The following is a 24,570-nucleotide window of genomic DNA, read 5'->3' as shown; positions in this document are numbered from 1 at the left end:
GAAAACACCCCTGTGACCCACATGGAAACAAATGTGTGGGAAACGTGCCGGGAGGAAAGTGGCATTCAGCAGCAAACATATAAAAATGACAAATAATTTTAAAAACTTTTGGAATAAAATAACCTCCAGCGCTATGACAGTCTGTGTGTGGAAGGGGTGAGCAATAGAGGATGTGATATGATTTTGTTCATGGTACGCATCCAAAAGGGTTTGAGATCTTCCGAGGACACGCCAACTGCGGACAGACAACCATATCCCATGGTCATCATATCAAGCAGATAGTTTGGGTCTGAATGAAATACAAAAGCCGGGATAATGTGAGGTCCACTGAGTACTTTATCCAAAAACAGCAACTGAAAGGATGAGTCAAACTTGGCCTTGGAACAGAGGAACGGAGAGTGTGTGGCGTGAGGCATAATCAAGTATGACCCCTTATCAAGCTTAAATCCACTGAGATCAGTGTCTTGGAGCCACGGAGGGCCTGGGAGGCAGGTAAGGACAACCCAGCACAAGGAGCACATGTCTGGGGATTTAAGCAGGTCTTTTTGAAGCTGGTTCCAGTGTCATTGGAAATATATAAATAATGAAAAGAACAGCATAAATGCTTTGAGACTAGGGGAAAATGAACAAAAAATAATGAACTAACAGAGAGGAACCTCTAGTGAACTACTGCTAATAGAGCACACTTTTTCAGGGGATTAACTCTGGCTTTGTAAAAACTACAAAGTGCCCCCGAGTCCATTAAATTAATGAGTGGTTATACTGGGGTAGGAGGCGTTACCACATTTTGATTGCCTAATTCAAAGAAACCTAGCTAATTTGACATATACTGTATATTACGTGCATTTATTTTTTGCCTGGAGAACAGCCGGAATTCTTCGGGCATGGTAATATTGCTCAATTGGTATCAAGGGACCTACTGTGTGCCAGTAAAACATTCCCAACACCATTACACCACCGCCACCAACCTGTACTGTTGACGCTAGGCAGGATGGGGCCATTGACTCATGCTGCTTATGCCATCAGCATGACACAACAGGAACCGGGATTCGTTGGACCAGGTGATGTTTTTCCACTCCTCAATTGTCCAGTATTGGTGATCGTGTGCCCACTGGAGCTGCTCTGACTTGTTTTTAGCTGATAGGAGTGACACGTGTGGTCATCTGCTGCAATAGTCCATCCGTGACAAGGACTGACGAGTTGTACATTACGAGATGCCGTTCTGCATCTGTTTATAGCCCGCCTGGTAGCTTTGCACGAGCTGTTTTGTTGTTGCTTTGATGTTTTTTGTTTGTTGCACCATTCTCGGTAAACCCTAGAATGGCGTCCGTGAAAAGCTCAGGATGTCGGCTGTTTCTGAGATACTGAAACCGGCGAGCCTGGCACGAACTATCAAAGTCGCTTAGGTCACTCGTTTTGCCCAGTCGAATGTTCAATCAAACAGTAATTGAATGCATCGATGGCTATCTGCCTGCTTTATATAGCGAGCCACGGCCATCTGACTCACTGTCTGTAGGAGTGAACCATTTTCGTGAACTGGGTGGAGTACCTAATAAACTGCCCACTGAGTGTATTTCACTAAATTGTTGTTTGGTTTTATCTTCATACAGTGGTACATCCCTGAGAGAAATGTATCGGTAAAGTAAATCCTTATCTTACATTGTGTTGCCCATGCTGCTCATAATTAGATTGAAGAGGAGGTCCTTGGCTTAAGCTGGCTCTTGAACTAAGTCATTACTCTCTCAATACTGAAGTGGTTTTGTCTCCATGTTTGATGAATGTGTTGTAGCGGTATTTATTAGAGAGGGGTAAAGAAAGATTTTGTTCGGGCGCCAGGCAGGTATTAACCATGCCGAAAGGAAAAGAGTAGAATAGAGAGAGTACCACTACCAGACCCACACACATCAGCAGAAGAGACTGCCTAGAATGTAGCCTGTTTACCAGATAGCCAGTGGAGAGAAAAGAGAATACACACCATATAAAACCCACATCACAGCACAGGGGTAACCCAAACAAGAATACCTCATACAATAATACTAATACTAATAATGGCAGAGCAATTCAACAGCAACTTCATACAAGAACGAACCCAGTCATCAACATAGGATTTGCAATAATCTGTATTATTTTCTAGTGGATGAGTGCAGAGGGTATGAATGTGGGGGGTGTTCATCGACACAACAAAGGTCTTAAAAATGTCCAGTCTTCTCAGCCACATGTCATTAGTACACCCCACCTCAATACAGTTCACATAATATACAACTTGCAAGCAACCTACTAAAATGTCCATCCAAATACTTCTGGCAGGGAAATAATAGTCCAGCTCTAATGAACTTCAATGGGAAGTGCATTTAACAAATAGAGAGTCTGTTGCAGGGTAAAGCACTGGAATGAGAGGGAAGAGAAAGAGAGAGAAAAAGATAAATCTTAGCTGTGGTCTTCAGGCCTGCCGGTGTCTGACTGTCCAATGGTTTGTTGGTTTGTTTGTTAAAGCTTCGCAACAATGTTGCTACTAATCCATGCGATCCATAACGGGCGCGGTCCCAAACAAAAACAACCACAATCTAAAGCGATCACACCGATGATTGAGTTAAATACTTTATAAACACTGAAAACAAACAAAACTTCTGCAGCACAGCACACACAATCAAACTGTCGCGCCACCCAAGAGCTCCTCCCCAAAGAGCTGAACGAGCTCTCTTTATTTCCTCCTTCCTTACTGCTCATGCACTCTTAAAGTGGCAGCGCACGGTGAAGGCTCCGAGCAGATTTCGCCAGTGTTAGGCCCTCATTATAACCTCTTACCTAAGGCCAAAATGTCAACATCTACACATCCTCTTCTATTTTAACTTCCAGTCTCCAAACGTTGTGGCAGGGACACTCTAAACTTCTCTCTCAAGCAATGTGTAGCATGACCACAACCCTGATGGGAGACCTGACAGGATCCTACAGTAGCTGGTACCATGTTCTGTGGACCAGGTGTGTTTATCTGCTGTGACTGCAGGACATACACCTCCAAGCATGATGGCGTTCTGCCCTCCTGTGGGTTCCCTGCGGATATACTGAGGGCTGCTACAACACGATGACAGAGGGCTTAATACTGACTGTGGAACTAGTACTTTGCAGAAGCTTATCTAAGTTCAAATGATTCCAGCTCTAAGATGGCCTTATTACGATACAAATTCATCTGGCTATAATTGTTGAAGCCTATGCCTACTGACTGTTTTGGGGTTATTTTTGCATGCCCTTTGATATATTACTCCCCTCTTTGCTCATGGAAGTAAATCAATGCATGTCAGGGGAGCGCAACTTAAAAGTAAAAATCAATAAAGCAAATGTAAGCCGAAGAATCTACAGTTGTGACTAGAGGGAATGAGATTCACCAGAAAGAAAAACCGGAGAGAACCACAAAAAAAGCAAACACATTGGGTCAATCTATCCCTAACAGCTGCTGTGAGCAGCCCTGATTTATCCCATAATGAGCAAAAAGCTGGAAGTAATGAGTCTCTCCTAAACATTAAATCAAAACCAAACAAGGCCCTGCTTTTAGAACACTTAGTATTCACCTCCCTAAGCTGGCCTTTCTATGATTAGAAGACTGCATGAAATGTTCTCTTCAGAGACACTCAAAACACCCAACACCTGCGGAGAGCTCAGCAATACTTCTAAGGAAACTTCAACAAAACCCACCACGTTGAGTAAATGAAAGAGATAACCCACTTCAGACAAAAAAACTATATTTGGTGATAGTCTATGTTCTATGATTAGGTCAAATAACTATTTCAACCATGATTGAACTACTAAGTGTTTTGTCTGTGAAATAAGGAAATCACGTTGTAATGCGTCATCACAATAACGTTCTTGTCACTGGAGAAAGGGAATAACTATGACATTTCATAACGATTTTAAAACATTTACTTGCACTCCAGATCACCAAATCAATCAATAGATGGTATGGCCATACTTGTCTAGAACACATCCATCCGTCTATATCGTCATAACAAAGTATACACTACCATTCAAAAGTTTGGGGTCACTTAGAAATGTCCTTGTTTTTGAAAGAAAAGCTAATTTTTTGTCCATTAAAATAACATAAAATTGATCAAAAATACAGTGCAGACATTGTTAATGTTGTAAATTATTATTTTAGATGGACACGGCTGATTTGTTATGGAATATCTACAAAGGTGTACAGAGTTGCATTATCAGCAACCATCGCTCCTGTGTTCCAATGGCACGTTGTGTTAACTAATCCAAGTGTATTATTTTAAAAGGCTAATTGATCATTAGAAAACCCTTTTGCAATGATGTTAGCACAGCTGAAAACTGTAGTTCTGATTAAAGAAGAAATAAAAATGGTCTTCTTTAGACTAGTTGAGTATCTGGAGCATCATCATTTGTGGGTTCGACTACAGTTCTTGTTCTAAGAAATGCAAGAAATTGAAGATCTCGTACAACGCTGTGTACTACTCCAAACTAGCTCTAACCAGAATAGTAGGAGGCTGCAGTGCACAAATGAGCCAGAGGATAAGTACATTAGAGTGTTTAGTTTGAGATACAGACACCTCACTAGTCCTCAACTGGCAGCTTCATTAAATAGTAATGGGAGTGGTACGGTCCGGAGGAGAGATTCTGGGTTCCGGTGGAGGACGTGTTAGATCCTTCCCTGCTACGAGAGTTCCACAGTCTCCATCCAGATCGCCCTGTGCCTCGTCCTCCGGGTCGTCCCCGAGGCCGGCGTCGGGGGGGGTTACTTCTGCCGAAGTCGATGCCTCTCCTCGTTGGTGTTCGGCGGTCGACGTCACCGGTCTTCTAGCCACATTGATCTATGTCTGGTTTTGTATGGTCTTCTTACACACCTGATTCCAATCCCATTCATTAAGTGTTCTGTATTTAAACTTCTGTTTCCACTCATGTCCTCAGAGATTGTTTATGGTTATGTTCATGTTTTATGGATTGGTGTGCGACGGGTTCTTGTACCCGCATTTATTTTATTGTGGACTTTGGTTTTGGAGTTTATGTTTTAAGTTATTAAAATACTCCAATTATACCAAGTTTAATTATCCTGCGCTTGACTTGCCTGCCACCTACATACAAGACGTGACATGCACATGTGTAATAGCAGCCTTCTTTTTTACATATATTTCAAATTGTGGGATACTGCAGTTTTACAAATTGTAATTTATTTTTCTTTGAAACAGTGCAATATTCTATTATGCTGTTCAGATTGTATTTATTTTGAATGGTTAGATTTATATGCACTTTGTTTATATACATTAAAAAGTTATACTTTAAATGCAAATGTTTAATAGCATTCTTTTTCATAACAAACCAATGCATTTTAAATACATTGTGGTTAAGGTAGAGTACGATTTCATTCAATAATTGAATTAGAATTGTTTTAACACCAATCATAGTCAAACTATCGCAAACTGCTTGACTTGAAAAAATACAAAGAGCCGTTTGGGAGCCAAAAGAGCCGGAATGCCTATCACTACAAACTCCATGCTCAGAGAGTGCATTGCATTGTGGGTTTTATAGATAGACTTGAGCTGCAACCGATTTCCACATGTTGCTATCAGCCTTATTATTATTTTTTATTTTTTTATTTTTTCACCCCCTTTTTCTCCCCAATTTCGTAGTATCCAAATGTTAGTAGTTACTATCTTGTCTCATCGCTACAACTCCCGTACGGGCTCGGGAGAGACGAAGGTCGAAAGCCATGTGTGCTCCGAAACACAACCCAACCAAGCCGCACTGCTTCTTAACACAGCGCGCAACCAACCCGGAAGCCAGCCGCACCAATGTGTCGGAGGAAACACCATGCACCTGGCGACCTGGTTAGCGCGCACTGCGCCCGGCCCGCCACAGGAGTCGCTAGTGCACGATGAGACAAACCAAACCCTCCCTAACCAAACCCTCCCTAAGACGCTAGGCCAATTGTGCGTCGCCCCATGGACCTCCCGGTCGCGGCCGGCTGCAACAGAGCCTGGGCTCGAACCCAAAGTCTCTGGTGGGACAACTAGCACTGCGATCAAGTGCCCTAGACCACTGTGCCACCTGGGAGGCCCCCCAACCTTATTATTTAACGAAAAAATGAAACATGTTGAACAAGGTGGTATGTTCAACAAGTACAGTAACTTTAGTCTTCAAATAACCAACGTTGGATCGTCTTTCAAAAGTAAAGTCAATTTGAACTATTCTGGGCTACAGTGTAGGCAGGCTATGGGTGTATAATCCTGATGGAACTCTTTCCAGAGGTGCATGTTTAGCTCTGTGTGAGCACCAACAAAATACTCCTGCTGAGAGTCCAACTTTGGCTACATACAAAATGTCTCAGTAATACTACGCACAGGACAGATCTCCTGTTTTGAGAAGTGTTAAGCATTGACACAGAGAAACCCTGAAAAGACAAGTCAAATGTCTGCTTGTTGAGGAGTGGAGCATCAGCTATTCAGCTTGCACAGGATAACATTTTCCCAAGGTACAGATATAGGATCAAATTCGGGATACCCTCCTAGGACTGTGGCGGTCACGAAATTTCGACAGCTGGTGATTGCCAAGCAAATAACTGTCGGTCTCACGGTAATTGGCCGTTAATTAACATAAACACATTTAGCATCTCTTGGCTTCTACACAGGTGACTACCTCATGAAGCTGGTTGAGAGAATGCCAAGAGTGTGCAAAGCTGTCAAGGCAAATGGTGGCTATTTGAATATATATATATATAGTAAAAATAAAGAAAACCCTTGAATGAGTAGGTGTTCTAAAACTTTTGACCGTTAAGAGTACATTTTGAAAAGTCGAATAAATCCATGTAATATAGTCTACACCTTCACAATAAATCCATGATTTACTTTAGACCGGTCTAACAAAAAATTATATGAAGAAAATGTAGTCTATTTCAGAAGAACAGAATAGCATACTCTGAGTTGACCTTATGTTAGGTCCTGACCTGGCTATGCCATATGGCTGTGGGCTACACTAGATTATTTAGCAGACAAAATTTGCTTAGTGGCATTATTTTATATTATTTTATAGTATGAAGAATACAATTGAACAAAGCTGAATAAAATAGAAAGGATATTTTCTCCAAACGATTTGAGGGAGTGCACACATGCGGCTTTTCTGTGTTGAGCGGTAAGAAAGAATTAGGAACTCCTATATGCTTAATTAAGCGTTATTAATGCAATGTTCTACAAACGTTGGGCTATATGTTTTGATTTTTAATACATTGTAAGGCATGAGCTCTGCTTTGTTTTTTGCACCTGCTGTACACACTTCCTCAGTCTCTCATTCACAACTAGGGAAGCACTTGATAATGCCTCACATTTCCCAGGGGCATCCTCTTTGTGTGGCCATAATGCACTGGAAAAAATAAATCCATGCCCTTCTCCCAGAGTGCTACCTGCTCCAAAGCACTTCTCACTCACAGGCTACAAGTGAAGACAGACATCGGGGACGCACTTGCGCGTGTCTTTATCCAATTCCTAGGTGCATAATGAAGATATTGGAAGAACTGTCCACATTTACTTTTCGTCAGCCAACAAGATGAGTAGGCCTAACTAACAGCAAAAGCACTAGTCTACGTCTACTATCCCTCATAGTATAAAAGTTGTTCCTATTATATTCTGTGCGATAAATATATTGTGGGATGTGATAGATATCAAATTAATACAACCACTACCATCAAAAAAACTTTTTTACGCAATGAGGCTGACGCAACAGATCAGAACATTTAGCTTAAAAATGTTGATAAACTATTAGGCTATTTCTTCACATTATAAGCACAGCAATGCGCACACGACAGTAGACTGACTATAAGGGCAAATGTTCCATTAGTGGGAAAACACCATTATCAAAATTGACCACAAATGTGAATATGCATGTAACGCTTTTATTATAAAGGTGCATTTTTAGATTATAAAGGTGCATTTTTATGGTAAAAATGATCTTCTCCCAAACTTGAAACTCATGTGCTGCTTATGTATGCCAGTTAAGCTCTACACCCCTTGTAGAGGGGATTAATGTGCTTAATTTTAAGTTATTTGGCCACTTTACTTGTGATACAAACCGTATCAAAACATATAGGCCTATGGGCTAGGCTACATGAAGTGCGTGACTATGATTCAATTTTTTTTTTTTTTAAATAGGCATTGTTTCTTGCCTTAAACTGGGCTTCAAGTGATAAGCTAATAGTCACCCATCAGACTATTCTTGATTTAATCTAGACTTTACATATACTAAATAATGTATATATAGTCACTTCACCCCTACCTACATGTACTAATTACCTTGACTAACCTGTACCCCAGCACATTGACTCGGTACCGGTACCCCCCCTGTATATAGCCTCGTTATTGCTATATTATTGTGTTACTTTTGTATTATTATTACTCTTTCTTGAACTGCACTGTTGGTTAAAGGCTTGTAAGTAAGCATTTCACAGTAAGGTGTAGACACCTGTTGTATTTGGCGCATGTGACAAATAAAGTTTTATTTAACATGTGAAATTCGTTTTGATTATCATGCACCTGTCTCGAAACAGGGGCAGGGAAAAAATGCTTGTCATCTGGACTTACAATAGCAAATGGAAGACACTTTTCCTGTGGTTAATTTTCATGCCAGCCATGTAGGTTATACACCTGTCGTAAAGATAAGCAATGTGCTTAATATTTGCTTAATATTAGGAATGTTCAGAAATCAATACAGTTGGCCTAGCCTATAGAAAGCTGATGAAATCCTCCTCTTTTTAATAGATGCCATCACTGTTTTCTCAAGCAATTTCATAGTCTATAGAAATGTTGCTCATGGGCTCTCATGAAGTGTTTGATTAGATTTTTGATCACATTTGCAATGATGTCAGAGTGATTACAGGGACAATAGTGGCTAATATGGTCCTCGCAACAGCCCTATACCCTTCCCCAAGCCTAACCTTAACCATTAGTGGGGAAAACGCAAAACTGACCCACGATAAGCGTCTCCGGGCAACTTCACCTTACTCAATTCTGCCGTCTCCTGGGCTCCCTCACCTGCTGATGGACACCTCACTGAGACATGGGCTGGGTGACCTGGAGATGACTGCTACAACAGAAGGCTGCTGCTGCTTCTCAGAGGGCTCCTCCACAGGTGATGTCATCAATACGCAGCAGGCCTCTGAGTCACTGGGGCTGGGATCACTCTGTTCCTGTTGTGCTGCCTTATCTACAGGAAGGAGGGAAAATAACATGGACTGTACACATGATCATAAAACTGGTATAAAATCATTTAGTGGTGAAAATGAGCTATGAGAAATCTGTGCTAGGACACTTTGCTTGAAATCCATGTCATGGTTTATAATCTGGATCGGTCCTATTTTAACCATGTAAACATGATTTGAACAGACTGTGTGATAGATGCTAAAGTCATTCATGTTAAATTATATCTTATCTCATAGATATTTCCCCAAAGTAATGGGGAATACTTTTAACCACAAACACACCACTGTGTCTTCTAGGCAGAGGGCAGAAGGTTCATGACCAGCAGTTAATGATATTCTATATGTGGCTGACATTTTGAAGTGTGACTAATGCATTTTGAATATGATTACCTCTGCATGTACTGATGTTTCAATCTATGATGGGGGATTTCCATGGAAAAATATTAAATACTTTATTTGGCAACAGTTGATCGCCATGTGGGTGTTTTTTTATAAAGGAGCAAGCCAACAGCATGCTAGGTAGTGCTAGGTATCAACAGCAAATCCAACACAGGCTGTAAGCTATAGCGAGCTGCGATTAGTCAATGTTGCTGCCATATCGCCAATAATTAGCAACTTGAAGCCTGCCCTGTTCATGCTCTGTTTGACTAGCTCCACTAGCTTCAAACACTTCGGCGCAAGCTTGCTGTTTGGTCTTGCCTTCCACTGAAAATTAATAGGCACCATCACTTTGTCACCAAGTGTGACCTTTTTCAAGACATACAGGGCATGAATCCCAATAGAGCTCGTGGGTGTAGACCTTAGAGCGAAAGACTTACTTACTACAAGCCCTTAACCAACAGTACAGTTCAAGAAGAGTTAAGAAAGTATTTACCAAATTAAATACAGTCAAAAATAATACAAAACTAACACAATAACAAAACAATAATAAGGATATATACAGGGGATACCGGTACCGAGTCAGTGTACGGGGGTACAGGTTAGAGGTAATTTGTACATGTAGGTAAGGGTGAAGTCACTATGCATAGATGATAAACAGCTAGTAGCAGCAGTGTACAAAACAAATGGGGGGGGGTGTCAATGTAATAGTCCGGTGGCCATTTGATGAATTGTTCAGCAGTCTTATGTCTTGGGGAAGCTGTTAGGGAGCCTTTTGGTCCTAGACTTGGCACTCCGTTACCGCTTGCCGTGCGGTAGCAGAGACTTGGGTGACTGGAGTGTCTGACAATTTATGAGCTTTCCTCTGACACCGTCTATTATACAGTTGAAGTCTGAAGTTTACATACACTTAGGTTGGAGTGATTAAAACTCGTTTTTCAACCACTCCACAAATATCTTGTTAACAAACTACAGTTTTGGCAAGTCGGTTAGGACATCGACTTTGTGCATGACACAAGACATTTTTTCCAACATTTGTTTACAGACAGATTATTTCACTTATAATTCACTGTATCACAATTCCAGTGAGTCAGAAGTTTACAAGTTGACTGTGTATTTATCCAGCTTGGAAAATTCAAGAAAATTGCATTATGGCTTTAAAGCTTCTGATAGGCTAATTGACATCATTTGAGTCAATTGGAGATGTAAATGTGGATGTATTTAAAGGCCTACCTTCAAACTCAGTGCCTCTTTGCTTGACATCATGGGTAAATAAAAAGAAATCAGCCAAGACCTCAGAAAAAAAACTGTAGACTTCCACAATTCTGGTTCATCCTTGTGAGCAACGTCCAAACGCATGAAGGTGCCACGTTCATCTGTACAAACAATAGTACGCAAGTATAAACACCATGGGACCACGTAGTCGTCATAATGCTCAGGAAGGAGACGCGTTCTTTCTCCTAGAGATGAAGGTACTTTGGTGCGAAAAGTGCAAATCAATCCCAGAACGACAGCAAAGGACCTTGTGAAGATGCAGGAGGAAACAGGTACAAAAGTATCTATATCCACAGTAAAACAATTCCTATATCGACATAACCTGAAACGCCACTCAGCAAGGAAGAAGCCACTGCTCCAAAACCACCATAAAAAAAGTCTGGTTTGTCTGGTTTGCAACTGCACATGGGGAAAAATATCGTACTATTGGAGAAATGTCCTCTGTTCTGATGAAACAAAAATAGAACTGTTTGGCCAAAATGACCATTGTTATGTTTGGAGGAAAAGGGGGGAAGCTTGCAAGCCGAAGAACACCATCCCAACCGTGAAGCGCGGGGGTGGCATCATCATGTTGTGGGGGTGCTTTGCTGCAGGAGGGACTGGTGCACTTCACATAATAAATGACATCATGAGGATGGAAAATTATGTGGATATATTGAAGCAATATCTCAAGACAATCAGTCAGGAAGTTAAAGCTTGGTTGCAAATGGTCTTACAAATGGACAATGACCCCAAGCATACTTCCAAAGTTTTGGTAAAATGGCTTAAGGGCAACAAAGTCAAGGTATTGGAGTGGACATAACAAAGCCCTGACCTCAATCCTATAGAAAATGTGTAGGCAGAACTGAAAAAGTGTAGGCGAGCAAGGAGGCCTACAAACCTGACTCAGATACACCAGCTCTGTCAGGAAGAATGGGCCAAAATTCACCCAACTTATTGTGGGAAGCTTGTGGAAGGATACCCAAAACGTTTGATCTTAGTTAAACAATTTAAAGGCAATGCTACCAAATACTAATTGAGTGTATGTAAACTTCTGACCCACTGGGAATGTGATGAAATAGATTACTATTATTCTGACATTCCACATTTTTACAACAAAGTGGTGATCCTAACTGACCTAAGACAGGGAATTTTTACTAGTCAAATGCCAAGCAGTTGCCATACCAGGCGGTGACCCAACCGGTCAGGATGCTTTTTGAGGATCTGGGGTCCATGCCAAATCTTTTCAGTCTTCTGAGGGGAAAAAGGTTTTGTCGTGCCCTTTTCACAACTGTCTTGGTGTGTTTGGACCATGATAGATCGTTGGTGATGTGGACACCAAAGGAACTTGAAACTCTCGACCCGCTCCACTACAGCCCTGTTTATCTTAATGGGGGCCTGTTCAGTCCACCTTTTCCTGTTGCCCACGATCAACTCCCTTGTCTTGCTCACATTGAGGGAGAGGTGTTTGTCCTGGCACCACACTGCCAATTCACTGACCTCCTCCCTATAGACTTACCACTGTTGTGTCGTCAGCAAACTTAAATGATAGTGTTCGAGTCATGTTTGGCCACGCAGTCGTGGGTGAACAAGGAGTACAGGAGGGGACTAAGTACACACCCCTGAGGGGCCCCCTGAGGGGTGGCCCATCAGGGAGTCCAGGATCCAGTTGCAGAGGGAGGTGTTTAGTCCCAGGGTCTTTAGCTTAGTGATGAGCTTCGTGGGCACTATGGTGTTGAACGCTGTGCTGTAGTCAATGAATAGCATTCTCACATAGGTGTTCCTTTTGTACGGGTGGGAAAGGGCAGTGTGGAGTGCGATTGAGATTGCGTCATCTGTGGATCTGTTGGAGCGGTATGCGAATTGGAGTGGATCTAGGGTATCCAGGAGGATGCTGTTGATGTGACCCATGACCAACCTTACAAATCAATTCATGGCTACCGGCGTGAGTGGGATGGGCCGTTCATCATTTAGGCAGGTTACCTTCGCTTCTTTGGGCACAGGGACTATGGTGGTCTGCTTGAAACTTGTAGGTATTACAGACTCGGTCAGGGAGAGGTTTAAAATGTCAGTGAAGACACTTGCCAGTTGGTCCACGCATGCTTTCAGAACATGTCCTGGTAATCCATCTGGCCCGACGGCCTTGTGAATGAATGTTTACCTGTTTAAAGGTCTTTCTCACATCGGCTACCGAGAGTTATCACAAAGTCATCCAGAACAGCTGGTGCTCTCGTGCATGCATCATTTTTTTGTCCCACTCCTTGACAGCGGCAGCTCTAGCTTTTAGCTCGATGCAGAGCTCTAGCCTTTAGCTTGATGTGATCCATGGCTTCTGGTTGGGATATGTACGTACTGTGGGGATGATGTCTTCGATGCACTTATTGATGAAGCCGATGACTGAGGTGGTATACTCCTCAATGCCATTGGATGACTCCCGGAACATATTCCAGTCTGTGCTAGCAAAACAGTCTTGTGCGTAGCATCCACGCCATCTGACCATTACCGTATTGAGCGAGTCACTGGTACTTCTGCTTTAGTTTTAGCTTGTAAGCTGGCATCAGGAGTACAGAATTATGGTCAGATTTGCCAAATGGAGGGCGGTGAAGAACTTTGTATGCATCTCTGTGTGTGGAGTAAAGGTGGTCTAGAGTTTTTTTCTCAACTGGTTGCACATGTGACATGCTGGTAAAAAAATGGTAAAACTGATTTATGTTTGCCTGCATTAAAGTCCCTGGCCACTAGGAGCTCCGCTTCTGGGTGAGCATTTTCTTGTTTGCTTATGGCCTTATAGAGTTGGTTGAGTATGATCTTAGTGCCAGCATCGGTCTGTGGTGGTAAATAGACGGCTACGAATAATATAGATGAGAAATCTCTTGGTAGCTAGTGTGGTCCACGGCTTATCATAAGGTACTCTACAATATTAGACATCACGCACCAGCTGTTATTGACAAAGACACACACCCCGACCCCTCGTCTTACCAGACGTAGCTTCGCTGTTCTGCCAGTGCATTGAATATCCCTCCAATGCTATATTGTCCATGTCGTCGTTCACCACGGCTCGGTGAAACATAGGATATTACAGTTCTAATTGTCCCGTTGGTAGGCTACCCGAAACCTAAAGGTCATCCATTTTATTTTCCAATGATTGCATGTTAGCAAGTACAATTGATGGCAATGGGAGTTTACTTGCTAGCCTACGGATTCTCAAAAGGCAGCCTTATCTGCGTCCTCTTTTCCTCCGTCTTTTCTTCACACAAATTACATGGATCTGTGAGAGCAGTATATCTTTCTCGTCGGACTCGTTAAAGGAAAAAGCTTCTTCCAGTCCATGGTGAGTATTCCCAGTTCTGATATCCTTTTCGGGTCATAAGAGACGGTAGCAGCAACATTATGTACGAAATAAGTTCAAACAGAAGTTACAAACAACGTAAAAAAACAAACAAAATAGCATAATTGATTATGGGCATGAACAATTTCTGCCATCCTCTTCGGCACCATTTTATCATGCATCTTTAAAGGGGTATGACTAATGCCCACATTGAGACATCACTATTTCAGAACACGGATCAGAGCCAATATAAGGGGGCTGGCTGGGGTCATAGAGGTTCGAATAAGCTACCTCCTAATAAAGAAGATAGATTAAAGCTTATTGACTGAGCTCTGCTGAGAAGGCTGGGGGCTGTAAGATCACCTGTGGTGACAGTGTTAACCCTCCTCTTTCATTCCCTCGGCATGCTAATAAGGGTTACGGTGGTACCTGCAGAGCTGGAACCCACTCCCTGGTCCTCCTCTCCTCCCTCATCCCTCACTTTCTGCTTTATCTCCCTCGTCCTCGCAGTCTCCAGGCGACCCCGGACCTGAGCGATAAGGCGGGAGAACTCACTGTTATGCTGCTTCCCTGCAAGACAGAAGAGAAGGTGGAGTGAGAAACCAGGACAGGCACAAAGAGTACAGACATGCACATACACAGTCTCACACCCAGGCAGACATATCCTGTTTCTGAACATTGCATAGCCGGAGACCTGCATTTCAATTCCATTTAACACTCAAAGAAAACCCCATATCCAAACACATAGAGAAACTAGTGTGGTTTAAGTCAGATAAATCAACGCACCTATCGTACAAACTCCTCCCTACGTATTTTCTTGTTACAGTGAATTTGGAAAGTAGCCTTATTCTAAAATGAATTAAATTACATTTTTTTCTTCATCAATATACACACAATAACCCATAATGACAAAGCGAAAACAAGATTTTTACAAATTTATTAAAAATAAAAACAGAAATAGCTCATTTACATAAATATTCAGACCCTTTGATATGAGACTCAAAATTAAGCTCGGGTGCATCCTGTTTCCATTGATCAACCTTGAGATGTTTCCACAAATTGAGTCTACCTATAGTAAATTCAAATCGATTGGAAATCATTTGGAAAAGCACACACCTATCTATATAAAGTCCCACAGTTCACAGTGCATGTCAGAACAAAACCAAGCCTTGAGGTCAAAGGAATTGTCTGTAGAGCTCCGAGACAGGATTGTGTCGAGGCACAGATCTGGGGAAGGTACCAAAAAATGTCTGCAGCACTTAGATGAAAGAAGAGCTGGCCTAGAGCTGGCCTAGAGCTGGCCACCCGGCCAAACTGAGCAATCAGGACAGAAGAGCCTTGGTCAGGGAGGGGACCAAGAACCCAATGGTCCCTCTGACAGAGCTCCAGAGTTCCTCTGTGGAGATGGGAGAACCTTCCAGAAGGACAACCATCTCTGCAGCACTCCACCAATCAGGCCTTTATGGTGGAGTAGCCAGACGGAAGCCATTCCAGAGCCCGGACTTGAGCCCGATTGAACATCTCTGGAGAGATCAGAAAATAGCTCTGAAGCGACGCTCCCATCCAACCTGACAGAGCTTGACAAGGATGTGCAGAGATGAATGGTAGAAACTTCCCAAATACAGGTGTGCCAAGCTTGTAGTGTCATACCCAAGAAGACCCAAGGTTGTAACCGCTGCCAAAGGTACTTCAACAAAGCACTGAGTAAAGGGTCTCAATACTTATGTAAATGTAATATCAGTTTTACATTTTTAATACATTTGCAAACATTTCTAAAAACCTGTTTTTGCTTTGCCATTATGAGGTATTGTGTGTAGATTGATGAGGGGGGAGAACGATTTAATACATTTTAGAATAAGGCCTTAATGTTACAAAATGTGGAAAAAGTAAACGGGTCTGAGTACTTTCCGAATACACTGTATATCATAACTAGAGACATGCGCTCTGGAAGAGAGACAATGTTAATGTAAGGTCCTGGTGGGAGTTAGAATATAGGGGCCCTCTCTGTGTACATTGTTCAGAACAGCCCAATATCCAGTTGCAGTGAAGGGGAAGGACAGTGTTTAATGGGAGGAGATTTATGTTTTGAATAGCAAAAGACAAAGACACTCAGGGTTTTACTAATATGATATTTCAACTGACGAGGGAGAACTCCATAAAAAGGCCTCTCCGAGAGCTTATCAGCCTACGCAGAGTCGGTCAAATGATAACTCAAATCAAATCACAAGTTTGTGCTGGTGAAATAAACTCATCAAAACACTGGGCGATTTAGGCAGACAAAGCTAGTGGATGAAGTTTGCAGAAGGGATTCAAGTAGAGGGCCAAAACAGATGGGTTCAGTTCAGCAGAACAAAAACATAAAATATGGGGGTGGGGGGGGGGGTAAAAAAATACAGTAACATAACAAACTCCAGAGAATGTAAAACCAAGAGTATGGAATCGCAATTTCAGGGTTGTTATAGCGAAACAATGGATCTGAGAGAAACAAAAAGCACAAAATATTTATGCTCAGACCTCATACCTGGCTCCAGATTGAACTGAAAGGACAGTGTTTAATTCCTGTGCATTTTAACTCCTCATAGCATACGTGTCCTGTCAATACAACATAGGACCAAAGTAGTCCAGATCATACAGAGAACACACGCACCAGGACAGAATTGCATTACAACCGCCTGTGTAGTTAAGTGATTTCAACATGAGATTCCTTTCCTCTGCTGTGCCTGTTATAGCCATTTTCTGCAGGACATTGTGTTCTCTCAGCTAGAGCACAGCTAACCTCCACTCTGGAGTCTGACTATATGACTAAAGCATATGGGTAGTAGTGACAGGGGACAAAATTGATACAGTTACATGTCGGGATATTATTTTTAAATAGGTACCCAATTTATTTTCAGCACTTTTATTTCCATGACTGATAAGTTTTCTCATGGCTCTCGTCCCTCTGCAGCAGATATAAGGTGAGCAATATGTTTGGATCATGGAATCGCAATAAATATACCGTGCTTTTACACCTGCATTGTTTGCTGTTTGGGGTTTTAGGCTGGGTTTCTGTACAGCACTTTGAGATATCAGCTGATGTACGAAGGGCTATATAAATAAATTTGATTTGATTTGATTTGAAATATAGATTGTGAGGACCATGATAATATCGTATCGTGAGGTCCTTGGCAATTCCTAGCCCTAAGGGATAGATCCTCTGGAATCTGCTCAAGATATTCTCATTCTGATCACTTTGACATCTTGTACTGTAAACCAGTATCTAAAACCACTCAGAAATCCTCATGAGACAAGACCAGACATCAGAGTTCTCCCATCGTAAAACATTGTGGACAGATATTCAGCTTCTGAAAGCACTGGACCCTGGCTGCAGCTGCTTAGGCCATTCTTGCAGCACCAAACATTCCAGCAAGTCCGATGTTCAGAGTAAATTGAGATGAAGTGTGTACGTGTGCATGCATGTGTGTGTGCCCCTGCATGATCCTGCTGCATGGTCCGCATTAGGCCTCCATTTCACACCTCGTTCTTTCCCCGAACCCTGACTCAGCAGTACTGTTCTGTTTGCACATGTACTGTACAGTAAATTAGATTCACCAGATTCACCAAGCTGGGATATTCAGTGGCAGAACACATAAATTCTACCCGTTTCCTGCTGATAAGCAAGCACTTTACAAAGCAAGAACGAAGAGGGCTAACATTGTGTTTTGAATTCCGAGGTATAAGTATTTATTACAAAATACTTTTTTGTATTACTCAGATTAAGCCTACAAGACCAGTGGCTGAATCAGACTATTATTCTGAGGACTGTTTCTGACGTGGCTGTGACAGGTTTCCACCTTGAAAAGTCTTGAGTGAGACTACTGAATGAAGGTCAAAGATCTTAAGCTTTATTGGAAGGTCACTGTGATCTGATGGCATGTAATATTTGAATATCTTTGGAGGAATGAAAACAGATTTCAGTATATTACACCACCCAGTTAGAGCAGCATTCAGAAAGGTGAATACACACAATTCATGGGTTCATTATTTCATGACTGTCCACGAGAATCCAAATAGGTCAGATCAGGTTTGCAATAAATAACTTCACTCAGACACCTTCTCACCTGCAGAGGGGGGAGAAGGGAACTGGTGGGGATTAACCACTCACGTCCTGTTGTAAATCAAGAAGAAATTAACATAATATACCACAAAAGCGTTGACCTGCATGTTTAAAGTGGTCTGAACTTTGAATCTCAACACGAGGTAGAGACGATAAACTCACCTCCCGGACAATCACTGGTATGGCTGATTAGCTATCCTAAGTAAAGTATCTTCAAAAGCTCATTTAAGGACCATTCTACTACTCTGCTCAAACCATCATATTACACTACTCTCATCACCCCACTGGGAACCATCGACACGGCTGGCTAGCCTATCTTCAAAGAATCTGAGAGAGCTAATGGAAGGAAAATAAACTCTGTAGTTCTGTTCAGGACTACACAAGTCACCTGACAACTACAGAGAAAAACAACAGTAGAAGACTTGTTAGAACCCTTTTGGTTGGACAATTAGAGCCTTTACAAGCGTGCCAGGGAAAAGGCACAACTTCCTTTCCAAGGTGGACCTGTCCACCGAGAGAGATCCGGCGAACAAAGGCATTTCACGTAAATAGATTCATGATTTCTTACTCCAAGCAGGCGGCAGTTCATGGGCAAAGTATGTGACTACTGTAAGAGAGAGTAGTTTCTAAATGTACCAACGTTAAGTGTCTCTGTATCTCTCTCTCTCTCTCTCTCTCTCTCTCTCTCTCTCTCTCTCTCTCTCTCTCTCTCTCTCTCTCTCTCTCTCTCTCTCTCTCTCTCTCTCTCTCTCTCTCTCTCTCTCTCTCTCTCTCTCTCTCTCTCTCTCTCTCTCTCTCTCTCTCTCTCTCTCTCTCTCTCTCTCTCTCTCTCTCTCTCTCTCTCTCTCTCTCTCTATCACTTTTGTAACAAGCAGCCATAATGTTGTCAGTCTGTTAGGGACCTGTTTTAAACGTAGTAAGTGTGTATTTTTAATTCTGTGTTACCATTAATTAGCTAGTAAATAAACATTAAACCAATGTGTGTTGTACTGAATCATAAGTAAGGCTCAGGTTTTAGCAGATGCAAGGTTACAACTGTTTAGAATGATAATATGATACAAGGTTATGATTAATAAGTTGACTGTTTATAGATATGATTAGAGCTTTTAGAGTTTAATTCGGGAGATGGTAACTCTTTAAAGAACCGCTCTCATGGTGCCCCAGATCCTAATGAGTTAAATGATACATGATTAATTTAATCTGGTAACAATTAACTTCTCTAGGGTAGGCGGCAGCATTTGGAATTTTGGATGAAAAGCATGCCCAAATTAAACTGCCTTCTACTTAGTAGATTTGGATAGAAAACACTCAAGTTTCCAAAACTGTTAAAATAATGTCTGACTATAATAGAACCAATTTGGCAGGTGAAAACCTAAGAAATATCCAGTCAGGAAGTTGGATTTTTTTGTTTGTTGTAGTTTTCTATTCAATGCCATTACAGTATCCATTGACTTAAGACTCCAATTTCAGTTCCAATGCCTTCCACTAGATGTCAACAGTCTTTAGAAACTGTTTCAGGCTTGTATTCTGAAAAAATGAGGGAGTAACAGCAGTCTGAATGAGTGGACCCTGCCGTGTCACAGAGCTTTTTCATGCGTGCGACCGAGAGAGTGCCTTTCTTGTTTACCTTTTATATTGACAACTTTATTGTCCGGTTGAAATATTATCAATTATTTAGGCTAAAAACAAGCTGAGGATTGAATATAAACATCGTTTGACATGTTTCTATGAACTTTACGGATACAATTTGGATTTTTTTTGTCTGTCTGTTGTGACTGCGTTTGAGCCTGTGGATTACTGAAGAAAACACGCAAACAAAATGGAGGTTTTCGGAACATTTGTAAAATAAATGAATGTCTTCTGAGTGCAAACATATGAAGATCATCAAAGGTAAGTGATTAATTTTATCTCTATTTCTGACTTGCGTAACTCTTCTACTTGGCTGGTTACTGTTTGTAATGATTTGTCTGCTGGGCTATGTTCTCAAATAATTGTAAGGTATGCTTTCGCCGTAAAGCATTTTTAAAAATCTGACACTGTGGTTGGATTCACAATAAGTTAATCTTTAAACCTATGTAAAATAGTTGTATCTTTTATGAATTTTTATGAGTATTTCTGTATTTGAATTTGGCGCTCTCACCTGATGTTGGCCAGCGTACCACACATGCTAACGTCCCACATACCCTAGAGGTTAAACATAGTTAGTTGATTAGATAAATAACAGTCCTCAGATTCATTCTAAAGTGACTAGTCCTCAGATTCATTCTTGCCTGTGACTAATCTCGTTTTGGCCAGAGCTTTTCTTCTATTTACATGTCAATACAATACCTGCTCATAGCTATTTGTGGGTTTGAAATCAAGACATGCTATATTTAATTCTGAAATTCATATTAGTCTTTATGAAGCAAATTATATTTTAACTGAATTAACTTCCATCACTTGTTTGTTTCGTAGACAGGGACATTCCAAGTACAGAGTGAATTCTAATGCATGCAATGCCTGCTTTCAAAGTTTTGTGGTTAAAAAACGTGTTTCATATGCAGCACCAGAACAACAAAGCACTTTTTTGGATTTTCAAGTCTAAGCTGTAATGAAGAAATTACAGTTGCATGGACAAATACTGATCATTATCAAACCAGTAATTCACATCTAAACGAGCTGAAGACCTGGTATCTGTTCCAACTTCTATCTGTGTGACATCCTGTTAGCATCTGTTAAAGTCCCATACTGCTGCCTTGCTTGCTCCTGTAGCTTAACTGACTTAACATCCTTCTCAGTAGCAGGATGACTTTCTCCATGAAATACCATGTTTGATGTGGATCCAATCACACAGTCACCTCGTTCTTATTGGCAACCCGTTAAGTATATCACACAGGGACCACCACTCTGTGCATGACGTGCGCAAATGTCACCATCCGCAACTGATAAAATGTCACAACGACCTGCCTCCAAACATGGGTTCAGCTGCACACAGAGAAAGAGAGAAAAAGGGAGCAGAGAAGAAAGAAGAGAAAATTATCATCTCCTTTCTCTGGCCTTATCGTCTCAGGCTTTGATCCAGCTCAGGTGAGCAGCTTTCACGAACAATATCAAAACAGATGTCCTTAAGGGTGAAACTTCCTTTTTACTACTTGATGGCTAGATGGCAAATAGTTGTTAACATGAAACAATGGGTGTTTAATACTGTGCATGCATGGAGGCAGACGAGAGGGCTAAAGGTTCATTGCAATAAGCCCAAAATAAATGAGGGGTTTAATATTTTTGAGGGGAAATTGCAGCATCTGGAAATCAGAAGGACAGAAAGAGAAGGTGTATGTAAGAACTGACAGAAAAAGGCAACAGATTTTTTTCTAATACTGTATTAAATGTTTTGATCTCTAATCTTAACATTTCAAGATGAAGTTCAATAAGAGGTAAAATTGCCTTAAAGTTTTTATATTTTCTTTTGGGGTAGGTTAAAGGCCACCATTAGCCATAAGAGCATATGATTATAACGCACCAGCATAGAGCAATACATGTAGTAAAGGAGTCATTCCAAAAAGAACATTGAATGTAGAGAGACATCCGAGTGAAAAATAGAATCATTGTTCCGTTATAAAATGTCGTCAACTGTCAGCAATTGCCTGGGCACAAATAAATGGCTTATTATGAATCACAGATGTTTGATGGAATGAGGAACATGTGCAGAGGAAAGTGGTGGTAACCTGGTTTCTTATCTAGCTATTCTTCTGTTGGGCATAGGCTGGATCCTGAAGACAGCTGTCTTGGCAGAGGGTAAGGGTAATAATTAGGTAGATATGATGCTATACACTGTATACAGTGGGGTCCACAATGATTGAAACCATTGATAAAGATGAGCAAAAAGGACTGAATAAAATAGATTATTCAAGTACTGAGCTACGGGTAACTGCCAAAATAAAGAAAACACTTGAGTTAATGAGGGATACAAAGTATATTGAAAGAAAATGCTTCCACACAGGTGTGGTTCCTGAGTTAATTAAGCAATGTATAAAAATGGCCAGTTGCCCATTATTTTGATTGCCATGCCTAGAAGAACAAATCTCATTGAAAGATGGATCTCAAAGGAGCATAAGGGGTTCAAAGTGTGTGTGCGCGCCAGCCAGTCACCAGATCTCAACTCAATGAAACACTTATGGGAGATACTGAAGAGGCGCCCGAGACAGCGTTTTCCACCACCATCAACAAAACCCCAAAATATGGAATTTCTCGTGGAAGAATGGTGTCGCATCCCTCCAAGAGTTCCAGACACTTGTAGACTTTATGTCAAAGCGCATTGAAGCATACAATATACATTTGACCTTAAGAAAGGCCTCAGGACCAGTGGAAGCTAAATAGCCCCATAACATCAACAATCCACCAACATGGAGAGTAATTTGTGAACATTTCTTTGAGCATACAATACAGGTCAGTATTTGAATAATTAATGTTATATACAGTTGTTTTTGTACATCTTTATTAAGGGTGTCAATCATTTGGGACCCCGCTGGGATGCTGGCCCATGTTGACGCAAATGTTGACGCAAATGCTTCCCAAAGGTACATTTACATTACATTTAAGTCATTTAAGTCATTTAGCAGACGCTCTTATCCAGAGCGACTTACAAATTGGTGCATTCACCTTATGACAGTCCAACACCTTACACAGCCAACTTGTGTAAAGTTGGCTGGATGTCCTTTGGGTGGTGGACCATTCTTGATACACATAGGAAACTGTTGAGCGTGAAAAACCCAAAACCCATTCAAAAGCACTTAAAACATGTGTCTTGCCCATTCACCGTCAATGGCACACATACAAAATCCATGTCTCAGTTGACTCAAGGCTTAAAAATGATTCTTTAACCTCTTCAGTCGATCCTCTACCTTTTCGAACATTCTGTTAAAAATCGCGCAACATTTCAGCGCCCTGCTACTCAGGCCAGGAATATAGTATATGCATATGATTAGTATGTGTGGATAGAAAACACTCAGACGATTATACAACTGGTTAAATCACGGCTGTGACAATAACAGAACGTTTCATCGAAAAGTGCAAGACAATCTGATCACTGAAAATGGAAATAAATATCCTTGCGCTACTTCCAGGAATTGTTCAAAGTGAACCGAATTACATGAGGCCGAGGTTTCAGTGCCTACAGCTTCCACACGATGTCTAGAGTCTTGTCATTTGATTCAGCTTTGATTCTTGGTCAAACCGAATCAAGGGAACAGATTCCCTCCGGTCTCCGACCGGATGTTTTGGTCGAGCTCTCTTCAGACATCTTTTCGAGATGGACAGCTATAGAATTTACATCGCCTCCTGATTAATTTTATCGCTTATTAACGTGTACTAATACCTAAAGTTGCATTACAAAAGTATTTCGAAGTATTTCGACTTTTTTAATTTAAAAAAATGACGTTACGTTATGAAACGCTATTTTTTTCCGTTTATCACACAGTCTTCATAGATCGATATCTAGGCTATATATGGACCGATTTAATCGAAAAAAAGACCCAATAGTGATTATGGGACATCTAGGAGTGCCAACAAAGAAGATGGTCAAAGGTAATGAATGTTTTATATTTTATTTGTGCACACAATCTTTGTTACCCAGCAACAGCCCCAAACCATCACTGCTCTAGAGGAGATCTGCATGGAGGAATGGGCCAAAACACCAGGAACAGTGTGTGAAAACCTTGTGAAGACTTACAGAAAACATTTGACCTCTGTCATTGCCAACAAAGGGTATATAACAAAGTATTGAGATAAACTTTTGTTATTGACCAAATACTTATTTTCCACCATAATTTGCAAATAACTTAATCCTACAATGTGAATTTCTGGATTTTTTTCTTCTAATTTTGTCTGTCATAGCTGAAGTGTACCTATGATGAAAATTACAGGCCTCTCTCATCTTTTTAAGTGGGAGAACTTGCACAATTGGTGGCTGACCAAATACTTTTTTGCCCCACTGTATATCTGTTTATTATACCTGTTGATACAGGGCTCATATGTGAAACTATTCTAACTGAACATTTTCTTTCACAGTGACACTGACTCCAAATGGGAGCCCCCAGTGCCAAGGTGTCCATCCCCCACTGAAGCTGATTCATCCAGCTCCTGCCACAAGTGGTGTTCATCTGCCAAATGTATTAATGCAGGCATGGATGTGCCTCAGGGCCAAAAGGGCACAGCATGGAGACGTCGCTGTGTTCTTTGCAAAACGAAGTCCCCCATCACCTGCACCACATGCTTGGTGACCCTCTGCTTTACAGCAGAAAGATACTGCTATGGCACCTGGCATCAGCAGCACAATAT

The 24,570-nt window shown here is 41.3% G+C and overlaps 1 protein-coding gene and 1 long non-coding RNA gene across 3 annotated transcripts in view; one reads left to right on the top strand and one right to left on the bottom strand.

The window, feature by feature from the left end:
- LOC124031245 (E3 ubiquitin-protein ligase RAD18-like) overlaps positions 1-24,570 on the bottom strand; it is a 106,877-nt gene that overhangs the window by 34,484 nt on the left and 47,823 nt on the right. For both annotated transcript variants that reach the window (XM_046342297.1, XM_046342298.1), the window contains exons 10-11: positions 14,589-14,729; positions 9,033-9,204 (exon numbers count right to left, since the gene is read on the bottom strand). In XM_046342297.1, coding sequence (XP_046198253.1) covers positions 9,033-9,204; positions 14,589-14,729 — 313 coding nt within the window. The remainder of the gene's footprint in view (positions 1-9,032; positions 9,205-14,588; positions 14,730-24,570) is intronic.
- LOC124031246 lies at positions 21,205-24,356 on the top strand. The gene is made up of 3 exons (XR_006838098.1): positions 21,205-21,321; positions 21,997-22,029; positions 24,301-24,356. It is a non-coding gene; the product is annotated as an uncharacterized LOC124031246 (long non-coding RNA).

Source organism: Oncorhynchus gorbuscha, linkage group LG03, assembly GCF_021184085.1.
Source record: "Oncorhynchus gorbuscha isolate QuinsamMale2020 ecotype Even-year linkage group LG03, OgorEven_v1.0, whole genome shotgun sequence".
NCBI classification, from domain to species: domain Eukaryota; kingdom Metazoa; phylum Chordata; class Actinopteri; order Salmoniformes; family Salmonidae; genus Oncorhynchus; species Oncorhynchus gorbuscha.
Note: the sequence above shows the minus strand (reverse complement) of the source record. Positions and strands in the feature narration are given on the sequence as shown.